The sequence below is a fragment of the Columba livia genome, chromosome 1 (genome assembly GCF_036013475.1).
Source record: "Columba livia isolate bColLiv1 breed racing homer chromosome 1, bColLiv1.pat.W.v2, whole genome shotgun sequence".
NCBI lineage: Eukaryota > Metazoa > Chordata > Aves > Columbiformes > Columbidae > Columba > Columba livia.
Genome location: NC_088602.1, coordinates 140,925,985 through 140,946,470, shown reverse-complemented (window position 1 = coordinate 140,946,470; position 20,486 = coordinate 140,925,985). Strand labels below are relative to the sequence as shown.

General features: G+C 46.4%; 2 protein-coding genes across 11 annotated transcripts in view; one reads left to right on the top strand and one right to left on the bottom strand.

Moving 5' to 3' along the window:
• DUSP16 (dual specificity phosphatase 16) overlaps positions 1 to 17,410 on the top strand; it is a 78,334-nt gene extending 60,924 nt beyond the window's left edge. For all 10 annotated transcript variants that reach the window (XM_065033783.1, XM_065033743.1, XM_065033777.1 and 7 more), the window contains 3 exons: positions 1,996 to 2,155; positions 2,853 to 2,976; positions 6,552 to 17,410. In XM_065033783.1, coding sequence (XP_064889855.1) covers positions 1,996 to 2,155; positions 2,853 to 2,976; positions 6,552 to 7,728 — 1,461 coding nt within the window. In that variant the 3' untranslated portion in view covers positions 7,729 to 17,410. The remainder of the gene's footprint in view (positions 1 to 1,995; positions 2,156 to 2,852; positions 2,977 to 6,551) is intronic.
• BORCS5 (BLOC-1 related complex subunit 5) overlaps positions 14,426 to 20,486 on the bottom strand; it is a 75,595-nt gene continuing 69,534 nt past the window's right edge. Inside the window, exon 4 of the mRNA XM_065033832.1 lies at positions 14,426 to 18,473. Coding sequence (XP_064889904.1) covers positions 18,243 to 18,473 — 231 coding nt within the window. The 3' untranslated portion in view covers positions 14,426 to 18,242. The remainder of the gene's footprint in view (positions 18,474 to 20,486) is intronic.

Here is a 20,486-nt window from a genome sequence, read left to right as displayed (position 1 = left end):
GGGGATGTGAAGGGAGAGGGGGAATCAATGACATATTCTTTGTCCTTGATGACAAGCCGAGTTTTAACTGGGAGCATAACCTAGGAGCACTAAGGCTGAGAACTGATTTTGACACATCCAGACTTTTTTCTGATTTTGCAAGGTTTTCTTTTTGTTGGTTTTGTTTTGTTTTTTAATCATTCTTGCAAATTGTGTTTCTGGTGATCTGCTTTGCAAGTAACTGGTCATCTCTTGTTCCCCTTGCATAGGTGTGTTTACGACATAATCTATGTTCATCAGTTTAAGGTGCCCAAACCTCTGAATGTGCTGATGTGAGGAACTTCAGATGAGAGTTTGGAGGAGCTGCTCGTTTTGCTCCAGACACAAAATTCAGCTCGCTGGCAGAAATCCATGTAAATTCCCAATTTAAAATGCGGCCAGTAGCAGTTGTGTCCACGTCCCTCTGTAAATGACACTGCCATCCTTTGTTCTCAATCAACATATAATTGACGCGTATATGTGCGTGTGAGTGTTCATCCCTTCTGCACACACACTATAACATACACGTGTACCTGTACGCTGCATGTCAGACATTATTTAAACTGCTGTGATTTGAACTAGAGAGAGTTCTGGCTCTTCAGCTAAACAGCCACATCTCTGGTTCTTTCCACCCAAACATCTTTACGCTTGCAGAAAAAATATCATTTGGCTTCATGGCTGTATTTGCATACTAGTAGACTTCCAGTTGAAATCTGCAGTGTAAGAATTCATTCTTGCTACTGCTCCCACGGATTTGACATAGTTTTTCATTTTTTTTTAAATATAATTGCTATAAAAGCAAAGGGATTAAAATCAGATTTTTTTTGGCTTTTTTAATGTTTCAGTTTAGTTTCAGACTTCAGTTTCCACAGAAATCTGGCCAAAAGCTCCCCAGTGTTTGCATTCAGTGTAACTACTGTCCAAGCATAGTATTGCGTGTCACTTACTGCCAAATCATATATGAACCAGAAAAGTTGCTTGATCGGTATTACTCCAAACCTGCTTAATTGTTTTTCTGTGTCAAGATGTTTACTTGCAGGAGACTGGGTGGTTTTTGTAAAGCCATCTCCAGTTTTCTAATACTTGTTTCACATATTTTGACTCTAACGTACCTACTGCATCAGATACTACTTTGCACAACTCTAAATGCAGAGATTATGGCAAGGCGTAGAAAAGAGGTCTCTTTTTATTTGCAATCATGAAAACTGACTTATTTTAAAAGCTCGGTTGGCTCTTACGCTTTGAATCTCTTTGCTTGTTGCTGTGATAATCTGAGATGCAAAAGGACTGACGGATGAAAACCCAAAGATGAGCAACTAAATTGTAACCCACAAAGTGGAGCTCCTATAAAGCTGCAGTCAGTGCTGTGTGAAAATGGTCGAATTCAAGGTCTTCAGCTCTTAACCAGCTCTTTCTCTCAAGGTTGTGAGTTCTGCACATGGCCTTAGATAAGCAAGGAAGTCCCAGACACTTTAAGAGGTGACTGCAGGAGGCATCGGTTTCATTTCATATTTCTCTACCGGTATCTGTGAGGGGGCAACCTCAGTCTTAAATATGTGATCCAGAAAATACGTATTTGGGTCAGCAAACTGCATGTGGGAAGTGCTTGGTTATGTTGTCAGCTCGCACGGAGGGAATTTAAACCAAAGTAGCCAAAAGTTTATTGTCTTGGAGGTGACGCTTCATAGTAGCAGAAGGTATTGTACAGTTGTTTCTGTTCTTGGTTAACTTTGTATGGGCTTTGCAGACCATATGTTATTTGGGTACACTGGATGTCTCATTAGAAGTTGTTTGGGGAATTAAAAGCTGAGGAAGTGTCTTTCTTAAAAAAATTACAAAGCGCCCCTAATACAGCTAGAGCAATTCCAAATGAATTCCAGTTTGGCTTTATAATGTGCTTTGGATTCATAGTTTCTTTTGTAATGTGCCAAAGGTACCGTTTGACTGCTCTAGGCTTAATCTTTCTCTCTTTCCTAGGAGCTGATGCAGCAGAATGATATTGGCTACGTACTCAACGCCAGCAACACTTGTCCAAAGCCCGATTTTATTCCGGAATCCCATTTCCTGAGAGTGCCTGTGAACGACAGCTTTTGTGAGAAAATTTTGCCTTGGTTGGACAGATCAGTTGATTTTATAGGTGAGAAGAAAATTTACATTCTCTTTCTAGACCAGTTTCTGGATTTCTTTGTGTGTCTGCCTTGCTGTTTTGGCTGGAGACGACCCGAATGCTTTCTGGGTGGTATGAAAATACCCTAAGGAGCTATGTAGATGATCACCATCACTTTAGAAGCACAGAAGCAAAATAACACAGGGAGATTCTGCCACTGCGTGTTCCAGCACTTAGGGAACAAAGAGACTTTTTAAGAGCACAACTCTGCTTTCTGGCAACCCAGTAGATGCTTGATATATGGCTGCAGAGTGCGAATTAGAAAATTGGACGTACAGATCCTGTCTTCAGCTTTGAGAAGCGAGCTAGCCAAATTTTAACCAGCCAAATTGTCCTAGCATGAATGCTTGCTATTTACTTGCATATAAAATTAGTAACAATCACCTTTCCCAGACTTGTAACGAGGGTTGTTTATGTGCACATTAAAATGCGGTATGCTGTAACTGCAGCATGTTTCCTGTGTGTAGGCACATGCTGTCTCTATACTCAGTGCTATACAGCGCTAGAGAAAGTAAGTTATTTTTGTTTAAAGCTTCCGTGAGATTTGCAGTTAGGAATTGATTTGGAAGTTTTGAACCATTTTAAATAACAATCGCTTTCTGTTCAACGTTTTCGTCATGGTATAACGCTGCTGAGTGTGACATTTGCCGATTTCTTTGCTATGCAGAAAAAGCAAAAGCGTCCAATGGCTGCGTGTTAGTGCACTGTTTAGCTGGAATATCTCGCTCTGCCACGATCGCTATCGCATATATCATGAAGAGAATGGATATGTCCTTAGATGAAGCTTACAGGTAAGGAGAAAATTTCCCTTCGTATTTATTCTGGTGCCTGTTGGCTTGTTTTTCAGGTGAAGGACACAAGGCTACATGACCAAGGGTAGAAGCAGATGTGTTACTTTATATGGTAGTTCACTGGGCTCTGCACACTCCTGCTTTAAATGTTGGCTTCCTCCATAAACAATGGGTGTTTGTGTACACATCACACACCTAATATTAATTCCCCACCTGCAAAATGCTGATGTTGGTCTTTGCTCTGAGTAGGCAAATACGTGGAATTGAAACTGCTTATCGAATGTGTGTGTGTGTATATATGTACATATATACACACACAGCTATAGCATGCATATAGTAATATCTTTGAAGTCAGAGAGAGGATGGAATGGATAAGGTTAAAGAAAGGGGACTGAGGATATTTATAATCACGCTTCTGACACATGTTGGGCTGGAGCTACTGACTTGAGTTTGGTGTTTGGAAACACTCTCAAAGAACTGCCTGCAGGTGAAATGTCTAGGAATTGAGAAAGCTGCTTTGTCGCTGTTAAACTCAACCAGAAGATGTTTTTAAGTGTTGGCTCTTTGTGGCATCAGGGAATTTTTGTGGGAACCCCCCCGCTTTTTTAACCTTTCCAATCCCGTGTTTCTGCACTTGGATTGTGAACCCTTCACTGGATTCCAGGCGGCTTGGTTGCAGTTTACCGTGACGTCTGTATTTCATTTAATGACCCGTTTTTCTGCGCTGTACAGAAAACGATGGTTTTGTTTTTGATGGGCAGCACACGTCAGCCGGCACAGCTGACGCGCGGCTCTGACCCGTGTGCTGCAGGAGCAATTGGAACAATTGGGCTGAAGCAGCGGGAGATGAGCCCTTCCAAACCACATCTGCGTTTGTTACGACTACCCCTGAAACACCAACGAGGACAGGAGGATGAACATTCAGTCTTCCCTTGTGGAACGTGATTTCGGTGGGGTGTTTTCTCTTAAGCTGATGAACATAATTATGTGTCCAGTGAAAAAGGTGCATGTAGGAGGCACCTGAACTACAAGCATCTCCCATTGCCTTTAGCTGTTTTCCACCGTTTCTTACTGGAGCTTACTGGCAGTCCAGTGCTGTGCAGTAATTTCAACATCTACGGTGAAACAGGTTTGGTTAGGAGGTGTAGGTGAAAACTCACATGTATAGGTAATATGGATGAATTAGTGGATGCAGACAGATGCTGCACAAGGTGTGAGCTTGATTCAGTTAAAAACCCTGTCTGGTCTCAGGGTGGAGTGGTCTGGAGGTGAAGCTGTAGAGTACAAACGCATCCAAAATGCATGTGCACCAGGGAACTTCTGAAGTGCTGCTTCTAAATTCTTCCATGAAATCTCTGCATTTAGTTCTGGTTTGTTTCTTAACCAGAAGTGTCAGGTGAGTGTGAAGGATTAATCATCCCCAGCCTCTTTTTCTTTGCACTGTTAATACTGAACAACTACTGTGAAATGTAGCTTATATTTTGCTATGTTTCCTTTGCAATGGCTTAGTGAGAGCAGTCTGCAACTCGTTCTACCCATAGGTTTGGGATCTGGTCAGCAAAGCTTGAAATAAAAATACTGTGAGTTAATGAAAGCCCTTAGCTAAAATGTTTGACACGATTACAAAAATAAAAAGGTGACACTTACTTGAAGTGAAAGATCTGGGGAAATAAATGTGTTTAATATTTTCTTCTGTATAATGGATGATAGGAGGGGAACAAACATAAATGTTACTCGGTTTTGCAATTGGAAAAAAGAATGTGCATTTTGAAATGAAAATCTTCCAAAGCCTTAAGACTTGTTGGGGGTAACCAGCAGACTTTCTTGAAGCCCTTTCATTTTTTAGAAAGCCAGTTTTAAATTGAGGACTGTCCAATATGTTGGGGAGAAACGAGGAGAAAGTGGAAGGGAGAAGCTACCAGAACACAGGCCAGAAATCGCAGTGTTGACCAGAAGGATTTTGCTTTAAATAACAAATCAAATAACAACTAGCTTTGGTGGGAAAAGAATCAATGAAGACTGTGTGAATTCTTGTGAGTGAATTGCTTACACTGGGATAAAAGCCCCCAAATTCCATGCTAGGAGATTGACCTAAAGAATCTCATCTGAGGTGACTTACTAGTTTTCCCCATTTGCCAGCGTTGGCGCTTCATGGTGGAAGTTTCCACTATCACTTTGCGCAATTTTATCTTTCAGGTCATCACATCAGCTCCAATAGTCCTACTATTGTTTGTGGGTTGGCAGCTTAAAAAAAAAGCAAGTTTTGTTTGGTATTTTTCATGTGCTTGCTTGCATTTGTGCTCATGCATATATATATATATATGCACAAGTACACATTTGATTTTTTTTTCCTGCTGTTTTTAATGGCTGCACAGTCACCTTCTGTACCCATCCCCAGAGATTTTTTTTTTCCTTTTAATAATATTTAGTTTTCCCAGTGATACATTATATGTGTGTTTGTACTAGATTTAGCTCTTCAGGGTTTCTTCCCTTGTTAATTCCCTTGTCATCTGGTACCTTCATAGTTCCAGGAATGCTTTAAAAACAAAAAAAAAGAGGAGGAAGGATGTGGGCAGATTTCTATTTTACAGCCTCTGAAGAGCAAAGAGTACTTATTTATTTAGCTATATTAGCAATCAGGCAGGTAGGAGAATGTATTGCTTTTGGATTTAGCTTTGGAAGTATACGACATGAGTTATAATACTTCAATCTTTCATACATTTAGAGTCCCGGGAAAACATTTTAAGTATGCATTGCACCTTGTCCATATTCAGCCAAGTATGCAAGTGCGTGCTTGGGTTGGCACGTGTCTGTGACTCAGGCCGCTTCCTGCTGCGCTCAAAAACGGGTTAACTCTTGCAGTGATTTGGTCACAACCGCGGAACATCTACGGAGCTGGAGAGAGCGTTTTCGTTTTTAATGCTGCATTTGCCCTTTTCTGGTTTTCTTTTTGATGGTCAAATCAGCAGTCAGTACCGGCGTACGGTAGAAATCGCTGGTCTTTGCTGTAGAGGGTCAGCAGGTATCAGGACTCTTTGTCTTGCCTGACGAAGATGAATAGGGTAGGTAGCGCTTACTGCACTAATAGCAGCAGGAGAGAGGTAAAAGCAATGTGGGGGTTTGTCACTGGGACTGGTGGGGAAGATGCTTCCTGCGGTGCAGGGGAGGCCAAGCTCTCTGGGCTGCAGCTCTGATGATGTTCTTGCAGAACCTGAGAAGCTCTCAACTCTGGTTAGAAACCAAGGTAGCAGAGATCCCACTGGTGGAGTCCAATAAGGCAAACGATTCCCTCAAACCTTGTTGGGGGCATCAAGAAGAGGTAAAAAGAAGGCTTGCTTTTCCCTTTTTTAGCTACCTTTAAGTAAGCTTCAGAGGGAACTGGGAGCATCCAGCATTATGTTGCTTAAAAGCTGTGGGGATTTTTTCCATCCACATGTCCTGTGCTTAGCCGAACCTCAGTCCAGGCCCCCTGACAAGTCAAGATGGGGTGGTTAGCATTCACAACAGACGCTACAGGTTTATCTCGGGTCTGAGCAGCAGGTCCTTACCTTGTTTTGTTTGTCCCCTCTTTCCAGATTTGTGAAAGAAAAAAGGCCAACCATTTCTCCCAACTTCAACTTCCTGGGCCAGCTTTTGGACTTTGAGAAAAAGATCAAGAACCAGAGCGGGCAGCCTGGACATATCAGCAAGCTGAAACTCCTGCATTTGGAAAAAAGCAGCGAGCACGTGCTGGTGCCAGAAGGAGGGCAGAGCAGCCTCTCCACGGGCCAGCTCTGCATTACCGCTACCTCCGAGACGGTGGAGCAGAAGCCGACGGACTGCGGCAGCGCACCGCGCGGGCACTTGTCCCCCCCGGAAGATGGCCCGCTGGTACAGGGCATCAACGGGCTGCACGTCTCCCTCGACAAGGTGGAGGACAGCAACCGGCTGAAGCGCTCTTTTTCTTTGGATATCAAATCCGTCTCCTACTCAGCAAGTAGCGCCTGCGTGACTGCCTCGGTTCAGGGCTTTGCCTCCTCTGAAGACACCCTGGAGTACTACAAACACACGACTGCTTTAGAGGGCGGCAGCAAGTTGTGTCAGTTCTCCCCTGTCCAGGAGGTCTCGGAGCAGACCCCAGAAACCAGCCCTGACCAAGAGGAGGCAAACCCTCCCAAGAAACCCCAGAACACCTGGCAGCTGGAGAGCCAGAGCAAACGGCAGCACCTGGGGAGAGCCAGCGGCGGTGCCACCACGCAGCGGTCGCTCCTGTACCCCCTCCACCGGAGCGGGAGCATGGAAGACAACTACCGAACAAACTTCTTGTTTGGTCTCTCCACCAGCCAGCAGCACTTGGCGAAGTCTGCGGCCGGGCTGGGCCTCAAAGGCTGGCACTCGGACATCTTGGCCCCTCAGACCTCGGCCACGTCGCTCACCAACAGCTGGTACTTCGCAGCCGAGTCCTCGCGTTTCTACTCGGCCTCCGCCGTCTACGGGAGCGGCGCCGCCTACTCGGCCTACAGCTGCAGCCAGCTGCCCACGGGCTGCGACCCGGCCTGCGCCGTGCGCAGGAGGCACAAGCAGGGCGACCGGGGCGACTCCAGGCGCAGCTGGCACGAGGAGAGCTCCTTCGAAAAGCAGTTCAAGCGCAGGAGCTGCCAGATGGAGTTTGGGGAGAGCATCATGTCGGACAACAGGTCCAGAGAAGAACTGGGGAAAGTAGGCAGCCAGTCAAGCTTTTCGGGCAGCATGGAAATCATTGAGGTGTCTTGAGGGGGGCGGCGGGTTTGTGTGACTGTGTGGGAGTTGCGTCCCCCCTCCAGGCCGCTCCCCCGGCGTTGGAGGAGGTCCCTGTAAATCTGAAAAGAACAAACTTTGTGCAAAAACGGTGGTGGTGGGGGAGGGAAGAAACGCAAGGCTTCAGTGTGAACGCAGCGACTGGATGAATATGGCGAAGAAACAGCGAGTGAGTGTTTGCCTGAGGAGACCGTGTCTCAGTGGGTTTTTCTCTTCCCCTTTGCTGGAGAAGGGCAGAACATTGCAAAGGTCTTTCCCTGATAGAGGAAGCAATGATACGCAATGGATTGCACATCCTTTCAGTGGTTTTTGAAAAGGAGGAGCTCTCTCGCTATCAAACCCTTTCTCTGGTTCCACTGACAGGCGCTCCTGCCCATCAGAGCTAGTTTTGTTCTCCCCTTCTCCTGCCCCACAGCTTCACCAGTGCACCTTAGCCCTGACACTGAGCCAACCTCGGGAGGGAGACCTTTTTCCCCTGAGAAAGGAGACCGGGAGCGATTCCAAAGGCCGTAGGGACTGGTTACAGCAAGGCCGGTCTGAAGACACGGTTCAGACACGTGTAAATACTGGTGTAACTATTGTTCTAATGGGTAGGCTTTAGGTGATATGCTAGAGAGCTGCTTCAGAGAAAAAAAACGCAGTACCTCAAAAATATAAAAAATAAACTAGGGCTTTATGGCTGCCAGGTGCTGGTAGTCAGTTCATAAGCAATGTGAACAAGTAACAACTAGCCACATTTGATTTATTAATTTTTTTTTTTTAAAGCTGTCTACGCACAAGTGTTTCAGTTGGCTCAGCAGCAGTATGTAAAAGAGACGAATGAACTGTACTTATGACTGTTTTCCCCCGGTCTTTTGAAACGTAAAATAATAAGCAGCATTTGTATTTTTTTATATGAAGCTGGCTTCTGGGAGAGGGGTAGCTACTTTGGCTTCTAAGCTATAACAAAGTGGTTAATAGTTAAGGTAACGTGCAAGAGAAGTGGCTGCTACAATACCGCAACATCCCCTTCTTGCCAACTGACAATTCAATAGATAGCTCTTGAAGGCTTCTTTTTGTTTGGTTTTTATAAAGCTAAAAGTGAGGTTTTGTCCTGAACTGAGCAGTACCATTAAGGAACCTGTGGTGTAGGAGCAATTCAGGTGGCTGGGTTTTTTCCATACCAACATCCCCACTCAGACTGTGGGGACCTGGAGGTAGAAGCTTCTTATTAGGTTTGCTGGCTGAAGTCTGCGCTGGCTGTCCAAGGAGAACAGAAGGGGGAACCTCCAGCCTCCCGTCTCAGTGTGCATGTGAAAGATAGGGAGTTTGAGAAGAGACAGCTTTAGGGGAAAGCCTGCTCACCTCCCACACTCATGGTTCATAAGGACCCTGATCTGGCCATTGTCCTCTGTGCCAGCCTGTCCCATTGTTTCCCAGCCTGCTGGTGGGTGACCTGGCTGCAGACACATCCCCCTGTGCTGCTGCTGGCCGGTACCGAGTCCTCACCCCTCTCAGGAACACACCAACTTGAGGAGGTGTCGCTGCCCCGCTGCAGTGACGGGGAGCTCAGGCACAGCCCTTCTTGTGGGGGTCGTGACCACAAACCAGCTGCTTCCCCTCCTGCGCTACCTCGGCTGCCGCTGCTCCAAGGGTTTTGTGCGCATGTCGCTGTGAGAGGTTTGTGGCCAGCGGGGAGCACAGCATAAAGCTCCAGCCTTTCTGCACCCACAGGAGATGTGCATGCCTTATCCCGTCTTCCCCCGTGCCCCTCGGAACATGCACATCAGGGAGGACTATGCTGTTTCGTCCCGTTTCAGTGCAGGCAGCTGAAAATTGTAAATGGCATGTAACAAACAGCTTTAAAAAAAAAAAAAAAAAATTAAATTTGTCAGCAGCAAACTGAAGCCCTAATGCAAGTCAGCAGCTTGCGTTTTGTTTTTACTGTAAGTTTAGCTAGTTTGTGACTCAAATCTCAGGTTTTACTGTACTGAAAAGCAGAGAAGATTTTGTCATTGTTTTGTTTCGTGGCTAGGCTGTGACTTTTAATTTCCTACAGCGGACTGTCGAAAATAGCACTGAAAGCTACAGCGTTGATTGACTTGATCCTAAAAAAAGTGCAAAAGACACAGAGAGAGGCAGCACCAGGAGTAACTGAACCCAGAGGCCGTGTTTGTGCTGTGTGTGTGTGAGATGCTGGAAGAAGGGGCAGCCTGGGCAGGGGACAGGTTGACACCACACTGGAAAGCATGTCAGGTCTTGGCTATTCATTCAACACACTGCCACTTGTCTCTGTTTACATATCAAGTGAAAGTGATTACATTACAACTATTTTCGGCATATATACACCCTCTTGTGTGTGTATATGTGTATGTAAACGATTTAACAGTGCTCCTCAGCCAGATTTCAGTAAAAGCCCCATGTCTTTGATTTAAATCAGTTAATGGGGGTTAACACAAATCAGTCCTGCCCTTTGTGCTCCTTCACATGTGCATATTCTCCCTTCTTTGTATGCTTACAAATACATATATTAAGTTGTGTTTGGTTAATCACCTTCTGAGGAACTGAAATCTGGTCTTCTGACTCCTTGTGATTTGCAATACACTATCACCACTGAATGAATCAAAGCTGTAGGCTCAGTATTTTTAGGGGATAAGTTCCTGTAGGAGGAAGCCTTAACCCCAACTCCTGTGCAGGGTGGTGTCCTGTGTCCCATACCTGAACAATGCTGGAAATGGTCTGTAGAAGTCTGGAAAGCAAAGTGGAGGATGCAAGAGGGGAAATGTGTACATGTTCAATATGAATATAATGTCCTTTGGTGTATGGCAAGCTGTTTTAAGTGGTTCAGAGAGATGCGAGTTTCTCATCGTGTTGTGTCATGAGCATTACCTGTATGTTATGATGAAATAAAATCAGAAATGGTACCTGTTTATATAGAACAGCTGAGGGAGGAGCCTGTGTGCCTCTGGCTATGGAGTGTGCGTTATCTGCCAGCACCCAGGACTAGCAGGGAGCTCGTCCTTATCCTGTGCGGCCCTCGCGGATGCGTGCCTCTTAATGAATGACACAGATTGCCACAAGCAGCATTGACTTTACAGCACCAGAAAGAGTTTCTGCCCCTCACCTGTTCACCCCAGCTCTTCTGCTCCCTCGAACAGCAGCAGTGGCACTTGCCTGCATTAACAACTGACAGTGGCTAACGCTGCTGTGAGTAAAATATTCCCAAGCTGGCTGTGCTAGTCTTTCTGAAGCAAGTATTTCAAACTGATTACCTGGGATGAACCCCATGTTTTTTTCTTGCCTCCCATACGTCTTATTTGAAGAAGAATTTTATTACTTGTTTAAATACTTGTTTTGACTGATTCTGCCAGTCCTGAGGCAGTCAGAGTGACTTCGGATTGCTGAGCGTGGGGTATGCCCCTCACTGATCCTTCAGAGAACAGCTTAGACAGATGTAGCATATATTAAAATTAAATCATGCAGCAGAATATGGCTGCTACAGTTATATCCTTAGCTGGCAAGCGTAGTAACGGTGTCTTCAAACTCAGATGCAGCAACAGAAGCATTTTTTTTAAGATAACTTCAAAGCATAATTCCAGAAAGGGAAATGCAGAATCTTTGGCTGTTTTAGAAGGGACCGTGTCATCAGCCAGAGCCCAAGTAACAACCTGCCTGAGCTTCTGTGCTTGCTTTCTACAAACAAGATGTAACAGCTCTTACATAGAAGGTTTAGCTTCCCTTGCACAGTAAAACAAGAACCATGCTCAATAGTAGACCTAAATGGCATTGGCTTGTTATCCTGCAAAACAGGTTCACTTGACAGTCTTTTAAGATTTACCTGCTCTAGTTTTCCTCAGACTTGCTCTGTTTGTTCCCTCGAGTTCTGGTTTTTGAAGCATGCACTTTGGCTTTCAGCACTCCTCGTTTTGCTTGCTTTGCAGGACGTACTCTGCTCTTGTTCCTCCATCCCTCTACTCTTGCCCCTGCCAGTAGACAGCTCTGTGAAGAGACAGCCTAACCCCATCTCTAGTTAAAACCCAAGAGGCAACTGAAACGTCTCACACATGTCATCAACATGTAATTTTCATTTCATTGACTGGCATTACTGGGAAGGGGTCCCGGAGGTCACTAGGCTCTTGATTAAACCATCCCAGTTAAACTCCTAAAGTGAAGCGGACTGAAAACAGGGCAAACCTCCCCCCAGCATGGAGCAGGTAGCCCAACTTTTGAGGAGGCAGTGAGTAAGAGAGAGAGTAGAAACGTGGTCATTACATGAGCCGCTGTTTTTACTAACTATATGTTCATCAGCTAGCTGCTGACTCACAGCCCAAGTTTTAAGTTGATTTCCATGAGCAAGTGGTTTCAAAAGTCCAGAACAGTGGCCTGGCACTTCTCCCGGGGACAACACAGGAGTCCCAATAAGGCTGTGAGTACCCCTGTTTATATCTGAAATTGGTGACATTTAGCCAAACTCAACCTACCTAGACATTTTAATTAGATAGCCATACCCTCACTGAGCACCTCTAGCTAGCCTGTAACTTCAAGTTTCCGAGATAAAAGTAGAGTTATTCTAGTACTTTTAGACATTATAGCATTATAATACAATACCACTATTATACATAGAAAACCACGACTGGGAATTCCAGTAGAAGAACAGTGTTCATAATATATCAGTGTAGCCTGGCAACTGGCCTTTCCATTTGAACCAGGCCCACAGGAGAACTTCTTGGCCCTTGGGCCCAAATGTTTGCTCTGAGGCAAACTGAAGTGCTTCTGCAGCAAAGCCTTGGGCTATTCTACACGACAAGAATTTTAATGAGAGCCTCTAGAAATAGAAAAGGGAGCTATTTGTGGCCTGCAACACTCCGCCCTCTGGGGAGGGACGGCTTTCCTAGCATGTAGAATGCTGCAAACCACGCATCTGGGGAACAGCCCTGCTGGAAGGGGTCACTCCCTTCCAGGTGTGAATCTCAGCTGCTGCGTACGGGGACCCTCACCGATCACCACTGATGTGCAAAACCAAAGTGTCTTGTACAGATCGCAGGCAGCGATGAGGCTGGGGCATCAGATCACTTTAAAAACAACAAAACCGCACAAAGCCCACACACCTGCCTCTCTCTTTTGCAGCACCTCCTGTGCAGCAGGTGACAGCCCATCGCTGCTTTGCTTTCGCAGTGCCAGGAGAACAGCGTGCTGCTGCAGGTATGTTCACTTCTTCTCCTCTAAACCATTTTTCTAAGTTCGTTAGAACAACCGGTTTCCTGCAGGGAAGAGCTCGATCACGGACTGTTCTCAAAGCCGGGCTTCCCTCAGCAAGTAGCGAACTGCTCTTATAGCTCTTATACTCATTTTTTTAAAAAGCAAAGTTTTGCTATCCAACCTTTAACAACACTTGTGACATTCCACTGAGCCTCCATTATTGCTGTGCTTCTTGGTAGCTCAGCCTGCATCAGAATTAAAAGAACAGAATCAAATGCTCCATTTGAACTACAGTGGTAACACCCCCAGCAAGTTATTGCCAAAATCTAGAGCCATCCTCATGTATTTCCGCAGTTGAGTTACAGTCTTAAGAGTAGGCCATTGTATTTCGTTACCTCCACAACTTCCCCATGAAGTCTGTTAAAATACAAAGCTTTTAAAAAGACAAAAGGGTTATTTTGCACAGCTGACATTAAGAATCACCCTTTGAATGCTCCTCTTCTCCCTCACCTTAGGAGGATGAGCTCTGTTGATGCTGTGGGTGTGCTGAGCACAGCCCTCACCACCTCAGACCTGCTGTGGCTTTGGGGACCACTTGGTGAGCTGTTCTCTCTGCATCCTTGCTGAACATCGGGCTGTCCCGTGCAGGCTCACATTATAAAGAAGTTAAAACCTAAATGTGGCAGCTGAAAACAAGCCAACAGGTCCCAGAGAAGTAGCCCAGACCAGCTGGTATGAGGCTGAAGTTTGGCTGAAAGTCCCATTCAGTGATGTGTGAAGAATCAGCAGAGGAGATGAGCCTCCGGCAGGGAAGGGGCCACCCCAAAAGCCAAGCTGCCCAGGGATGCCCACCTCTAGTTCCTTCTGCCATCTGGCAAAGAACTGACGTAAAGCATCTGCCTCTTTCTGACAGGGAGATAAATGTGAGGGGAAAAAAAATAAATGAAAAGTACTTTTCTACTCATGTTTAGTCTTCCCACTGAATCTTAGGAAAGCTGTTGGGTGCACACAAGGTGCAACTGCCCTAATAAAACAGGCAGAGAGTGGCTCACACCACCGGTGCTTTGCACAGAGAAGTTGCCATCTTACACAAGTATCAGAGTCCATCAGTCCCAGATCCTCTTCTTTACCTCCACGAGGCTACCGGTACAGAAAACATAGGCAGACAGCTCAACTACAGTCTCAACCCGCTGCCGGCGAGTCACGAGCATCGCTGCGCACATCATTTATTTAAAATGGACATCAGTGCCAACCGCAATTGGGACAGCATCCCAAAAACCCAACATTTGTTTTCATTCCTTGCAGCCCCGGGACAGCTGAAACCGGCCATTTCCACAGCACAAAAGTGGGTTGACTGCAGCTCTGTAGCAAGCAGTAAAGCTAAGATAGGGCTTTCCACGCTGAAGTGTGCACACTGTCCACAGACACCACAGCGAGAAGCGGTGCGGTGCGCTGCAAACGAAGGATGAGCAAGGCAGTCAGAGAAACACCACACTTGGAAAAGAGCGATACCAAACGTTTTAATGCTGGAGCTGTAGGACACGTAGGCAGCTGAAAGCAGAGCAAGTCTGCAACAGGATAATAACCCGTGAACCAAGGTGCGCCCAGCCACAAGGCTGGTAATCAAAACACACTCTGGGACGTTAACAATAGTACCTCAGGAAACCACTGACACTGAGTCTGATAGAAAGGGGCTGCTCGTGCTATGATTGAGCCTGTGAAAATGCATATCTCTACTCTTTCTGTGTAAAAGTTTAGAGGAGGGGAAAATACACTTTAAATATTTAAATATATTTAATTCAAAATACATATATTTTTAAAACCAAAAGACTCAGTTCTGTCCCCTTCACAGAAATTGCCTTGAAGATAGGTTGGCACTTCACCACTTTGTCAACGCATTAAATTACAGAAACAACAAAGCAAACCTCTTCTGCCTGTGTAGCACATGGACCCAGCACAGTGTGCGACAAGCACCAGCGGCAGCACGAAGGGTGGGTTGCAACAGCAGAGTCAGGGGAAGAACCAGAGCAGGTCAGGCCAGCAGGGAACCACAGACCCAGAGACTCACCTGGTTCTCCAGCTTTTGAGGAGATTTCGTATCAAGCAGCTTAGCCCGCACCCCAGAGCACACACCAGCTTTGTATCAGCTCGGAAAGCAGAAAAGGGCAGAAATGCTTCTTTTCAGTGGAGCACACCAGATTTTCTCTGTTCATACCAGTAACTTTGTGGTAGATGTAACGGCTGGTACTTTCTTGAGAGATACCTGAGGTCTTCTCCAACAGCATTTGGCTTGGAAAAAGAAATTCGTAAGCAGAAAGGTAATTCCAGTTACATCGTTAATCTGCTAAACAGCATGAAAGGGAGTAAAGCAACAGTCTCACCTTGAGCACCACCTGCATCCGAGATGAAGCTAAAAGCAGCACACAGAGCAAAGCAAATGAGGTGCAGCCAAGCAACAAACAGCAGCTCAAGAAGATGTGCCAGGACATGTCTTGTCCTCAATGAGAGGTCCAAACAGTTAATGAAGCCAGTAACAATCTTTTAAATAAAACTGTAAACCATTGTTTGAGAACAGTTAGAGGGTGCACGGTATCTTACAGTACCCATACAAGACTTTATCCCCTGTGGAACGGAGGAGATGACCTGCGTGCTTTGGAAGAGGTCAGCCTTCACATTTCAGCTCTGATTTCTTTCTAGTTAAGCGTTTAACGTTTTTCACAACTCACCCTTGCTGCTCAGAAAGTTCTACCTGGGAGGCACTTAAATGCCAGTGTTCACAGGAACAAGCATTTTCTCCCATTATCAGCTCAAAGTCTAGGTGTTTTACTGCAAATAAGGAAGGAACTGACTTGCAGCCCTTGCTCCTGCAGCTCTTGGATAGGAATACTATTCACTTGCCTTCATTAGCACCGCAAGGGGCAATGCTTTGATCTGATACTTAATAGCATGAGGCCAAATGTCTAGAAGCTTTAGAGGAGAGAGCATCTGCAGCCTAGCCCCCGCCTCAAGATCTAATATCGGGATCTTCCCACTGGTATAGGCTTCCAGCACGCCAGGGTGTGGGATAGCCATGATCCCGCCTGGCAGACGGCTGAATGTCGCACATTCTAAACTTCCAGACAGCATCATCTGGACAAGGAGGACAAAAACGCCTGCAGCCACTATTTAAAGATGCTGAATATTCCGGTGAGTCTGATGGTGAGAGACAGAGACATATTCAGTCATGGACAATGAAGACCCTCATGGGCATGGCCATGACAAGCAGGTTTCCATGGGCTGGTAAGTCTCATGTGAGCTTTTTACAAACTAAGTGTAAAATACTACAGGATGTATAAGCAAGGATGGAAGCTTAATGTTACATCCTGTGCAACATACAGCATGTGCCTATGTATCTACAACTATGTCACAACTCCGGGGTGGCAGACAACAAGGCCCACTCTACTGCCTTTACTAGAAAATATCCTGCTGAATTTCTTGTTGTCTCTCAAACAGTCAGATGCTCTTCCCAGGCCATTATTCCACGGGGCTTCATTTCTACAGAACTTTGCTTTCAGACAATGCACAGTGGGCCCTGGGCTCCAAACACCACTATGGTTCAGATACACATCTAAGTTGGCTGCAGTCTGCATCACAATAATTCACTCTAGGCTGCATGGCCTTTGGGAACACAACAAGAGGGCAGCCTGTTGCTTCCTGCCACCAGGCAGCAATTAATACCATCAAAAACCTACCACGGACCTACTCCCAAATGCTTAGAGAACATCTTTTGCTGATTAAGTACTCTGAAGTACTACGAGGTACTGAAGCAAGGCGCCTTTGGTAGGTCACCCAGCCTTGTGCTGTGCTGGAAAATAGGTTGTCACACAGACTCTCTCAAAGACAGCACTGGAATTGCACTCCTGATGTACAAAAACCTTTGGGGTTCATGGGATCACTTCAGCTTCCTCGCCAGCAACAGCATCCTGGAAAGCATCCTGGAACTAACGTAACACACCCAACGCTACCCCTGACTCCTAACTTTTAGTTTCACACCCCTTCTGCTGCGGACAAGAGCTGCCATGGAGACAATGGAGACACAGGCTGTTAAACCCTATTTCTAGATCCATAAATATTGTTACAGCAGTGTGTAAAGTATCGCGCCCCTGTATCATTTTATACAGGGACAAACCAAAGCAACTTGCCTGCGGCCAGCAGACCAAACAACTTGTCAACCAGTCTCCTGTGGGCCAGCCCAGTGCCCGGGCAGTACGGACACACTTTGGAGCAGCTCACCAAGCGCGGTCCCAAAAGGCCATGTGGTTTCAGTCATTAAACACCGTGTTCAGTGTGACGGCAGCTGAGCCGCTGCAAAGACCCAAAGGACTTCTTGTGTCTCCACCCTCCAACTCCATACACTTGAAGGTAAAGAAGCCACTGCATCCCTCTAGTAGAAAAGACAGCACCACGATAACTGGAGTGTCCCAATTAACAAAAAAAAATATAAATAAAATAAAGGACACCTTGTGTCCAACTTTGGGATGCAAAGTGAGCAGGTCAGTGCCAGTGCTTGTCAGAATCACTGTGTAAGGTGAGGAACACAAAATGCCACCAGCTGGGGCATGGGGACATTGCCAGGGCAAGGGGGAGAGGAATGCTAAGACTTGCTTAACATTAAGAGACAGACATAGCTGGAACAGTTATTCCTTTACAGCCTCATAAATTAGCAAGCCCATAAAAACAGAATCCTTGAGGAGGACATGCCAAAACCCTGCCATGCAAACCATGTTAATTATGATAACAGGTAGATTTTAATAAGCCAGTTCCTGGCTCCCGCGCTTTCACCTATAAAACACATATATTTCCAAGGCCAGGGGATATCAGAAATACCTGCCAGCCACCTAATCGTTCTGAACCCCAGTGGCACAAAAACTATGTTAGAGGGTTTGTCACACCCTGCATCCCTTTGAATTTTCCTAGTAAAAAAAAAAAACAGCTGAAAGAAAACTCCTCCTCTGTAAACCTCAATCTAGTCACAGCAATGAAATAAATGTCTCAGCACAGGCTGTGGCGTTGGTAAAGGAGACAGGAGGGCAAGAGGAAGGAGATGAAAGAACAGTAAATCATCATCTCCAGACGACAGGACCAGGGAGCTCCTGGATTCCTGGCTGCGCAGTTCTGGCAGCTGACGCTGCTCTTCCTCCGATGCCCTGGCAGACAGTCAGGCCGGGCTGCCGTCTGTCCGCTTCCAACATCTGCCAGTCCAGCCCGCTGGAAGCGCTTCTGTGCTGAAGGCTGGAGTGTGGAAGGTGAGGAGGGGGAGCCCAGCGGATCGGCTAAGACCTCAGCTCCCGGTCGGGCTTCATGCTGAAGGGCTCCAGCCTCTCGCTCTCCGGCAGCATGCTGTTCAGCCGGTCCATCAGCGGGATCGTCTGGTCGATGCCCATCTGTATACGGCGGAGGATGGCAGACATCTCGTTGACCTTCTGGATCTGCTCCGCATACTTGGCATACTTCTTCTGGCGCTCCTGCATGAAGCTATAAAGAGTTTCCACAGAGAGGTCCATCTGTTTAAAAACAACAAGCAGAGCAAGGCGCGTTAGGCCAACTGTTACTGCGGGCCTTTCAGCACACGGCCTTTCCTAAAAGCAACTGAGAAGCACGTTAGACGCCCCACTGGAGCTACCAGACAGGTACGAAGGAGCTCCTCTGAAGGTAATGACCAGATTGTCATGAAACAGGATGATTTGTAGCTGTGTACCAGGGAGAATATATGAGCACCTCCATTCTATACCCAAACACGGAGTATTTGATCAGAAAATTCTTTATTTACAGGGTTGAAAGCCAAAGGGCACTGTCAGGGATTTCCCAATAAGCCACACGCATATCCTTCAAATTATCCAAACCCATGGAAATCATGGCTTCCACCTACACCTGTAGTGTATTTTCAGTGGCAATCATTCACTTCCAAGTGTTAAGCTCTACCATACTTGCCAGTGCTAATTTCACTGGCTTAGCCAGGTTACCCTGTGACTAAGCCACAGCTGCTTTTATCATCGTCTGGAAAACTCCTGCCTTGAAAGAGAGTCACAATGGATTGCTAGTGTCCCTAATTTCCCCGAACCCTAAAAATAAATGTGTTATGAGTGACCCCAGGAGAGACATTAAGTAAATCGGCCATTCAATGAAACACGGTAAGTACCCAAACATGGCTTGAGCCTGATGACAATGACAGGAACTGCAGTGCTATTCCTGCCACTGAGTGACGAAGATGGCTTTTATAATTCACAGCCCAACTTTCTCTTCAGCCAGATCTGAAGGCTGAATTTGAAGATTGAAGCTTCAGATTTGAAGCCAAATCTCCAGGCAGGATTCATAGAATCATAGAATCCTTTGGGTTGGAAGGAACCTTCAAAGTTCATCTAATCCAACCATACTGCAATGAGCAGGGACATCTTCAACTCAAACAGGTTGCTCAGAGCCCCGTCCAGCCTGGCCTGGAAGGTCTCCAGGGATGGGGCATCCACCACCTCTCTGGGCAACCTGGGCCAGTGTTTCACCACCCTCATCGTAAAAAAATTCTTCCTCATTCCTGGCCTTAATCTCCCTTCCTTTAGTTTAAAACCATCTGTCATAACAGGCCCTCCTAAAACATCTGTCCCCATCTTTCTTATAGGCCCCTTTTAAGTCCTGAAAGGCTGCAAAAAGGTCTCTTGGAGCCTTCTCTTCTCCAGGCTGAACAACCTCAACTCTCCCAGCCTGTCCTCACAGCAGAGCTGTTCCAGCCCTCTGATCATCTTGGTGGCCTCCTCTGGCCCCTCTCCAACAGGTCCGTGACTTTCCTGTACTTAGGGCTCCAGAGCTGGATGCAGTGCTCCAGGTGGGTCTCACCAGAGCAGAGGGGCAGAATCACCTCCCTTGACCTGCTGGCCATGCTGCTTTTGATCCAGCCCAAGATATGATTGGCCTTCTGGGCTGCAAGCACACATTGCCTGGTCATGTCCAATCTTTCATCCACAAGAACCCTCGAGTCCTTCTTGGCAGGGCTGGTCTCAATCCCTTCATCCTTCAGCCTGTATTGATACCGATAGCTGCTAGTAATGTACACGTGAGCTGGATGGCTTAAGGTGTTTTACACGTTTTACAACATCCCATACATTCAGACAGCTTGGTAACACATCTGCTCTAAGCCCTCAAGCGCACACCTGAAACTCGCTTGCTTTGGATCACTGTAGCTGTGCTCGTCACCCCCAGTCACTCCAGCGCACTAGCTCTTCAAACTGGTATGTCTGAGCAGTGGGCACACATCCTGCAACCACAGTCTGTCCTCAGCAAAAGCCGTCCCCTCACCTGGGGCTCAGTGTGTGCCCAGAGCGGCTGCCAAGTGAAGAACAGGAACAGACACACGCTGATCAGTTTTAGCCCAGTGCCATCTCTTTTCACAAACCTGTCCCACCTACGTACCCCCAGAGGAAGGAGGTCACTGCTCATGTGAATCAGACTCAGGGCATCACCGCTGAGGACTCCTAGTCTACCAGGAGTCCCCAGTTCAAACACCATCCTTTGTTATAACTGTGTAA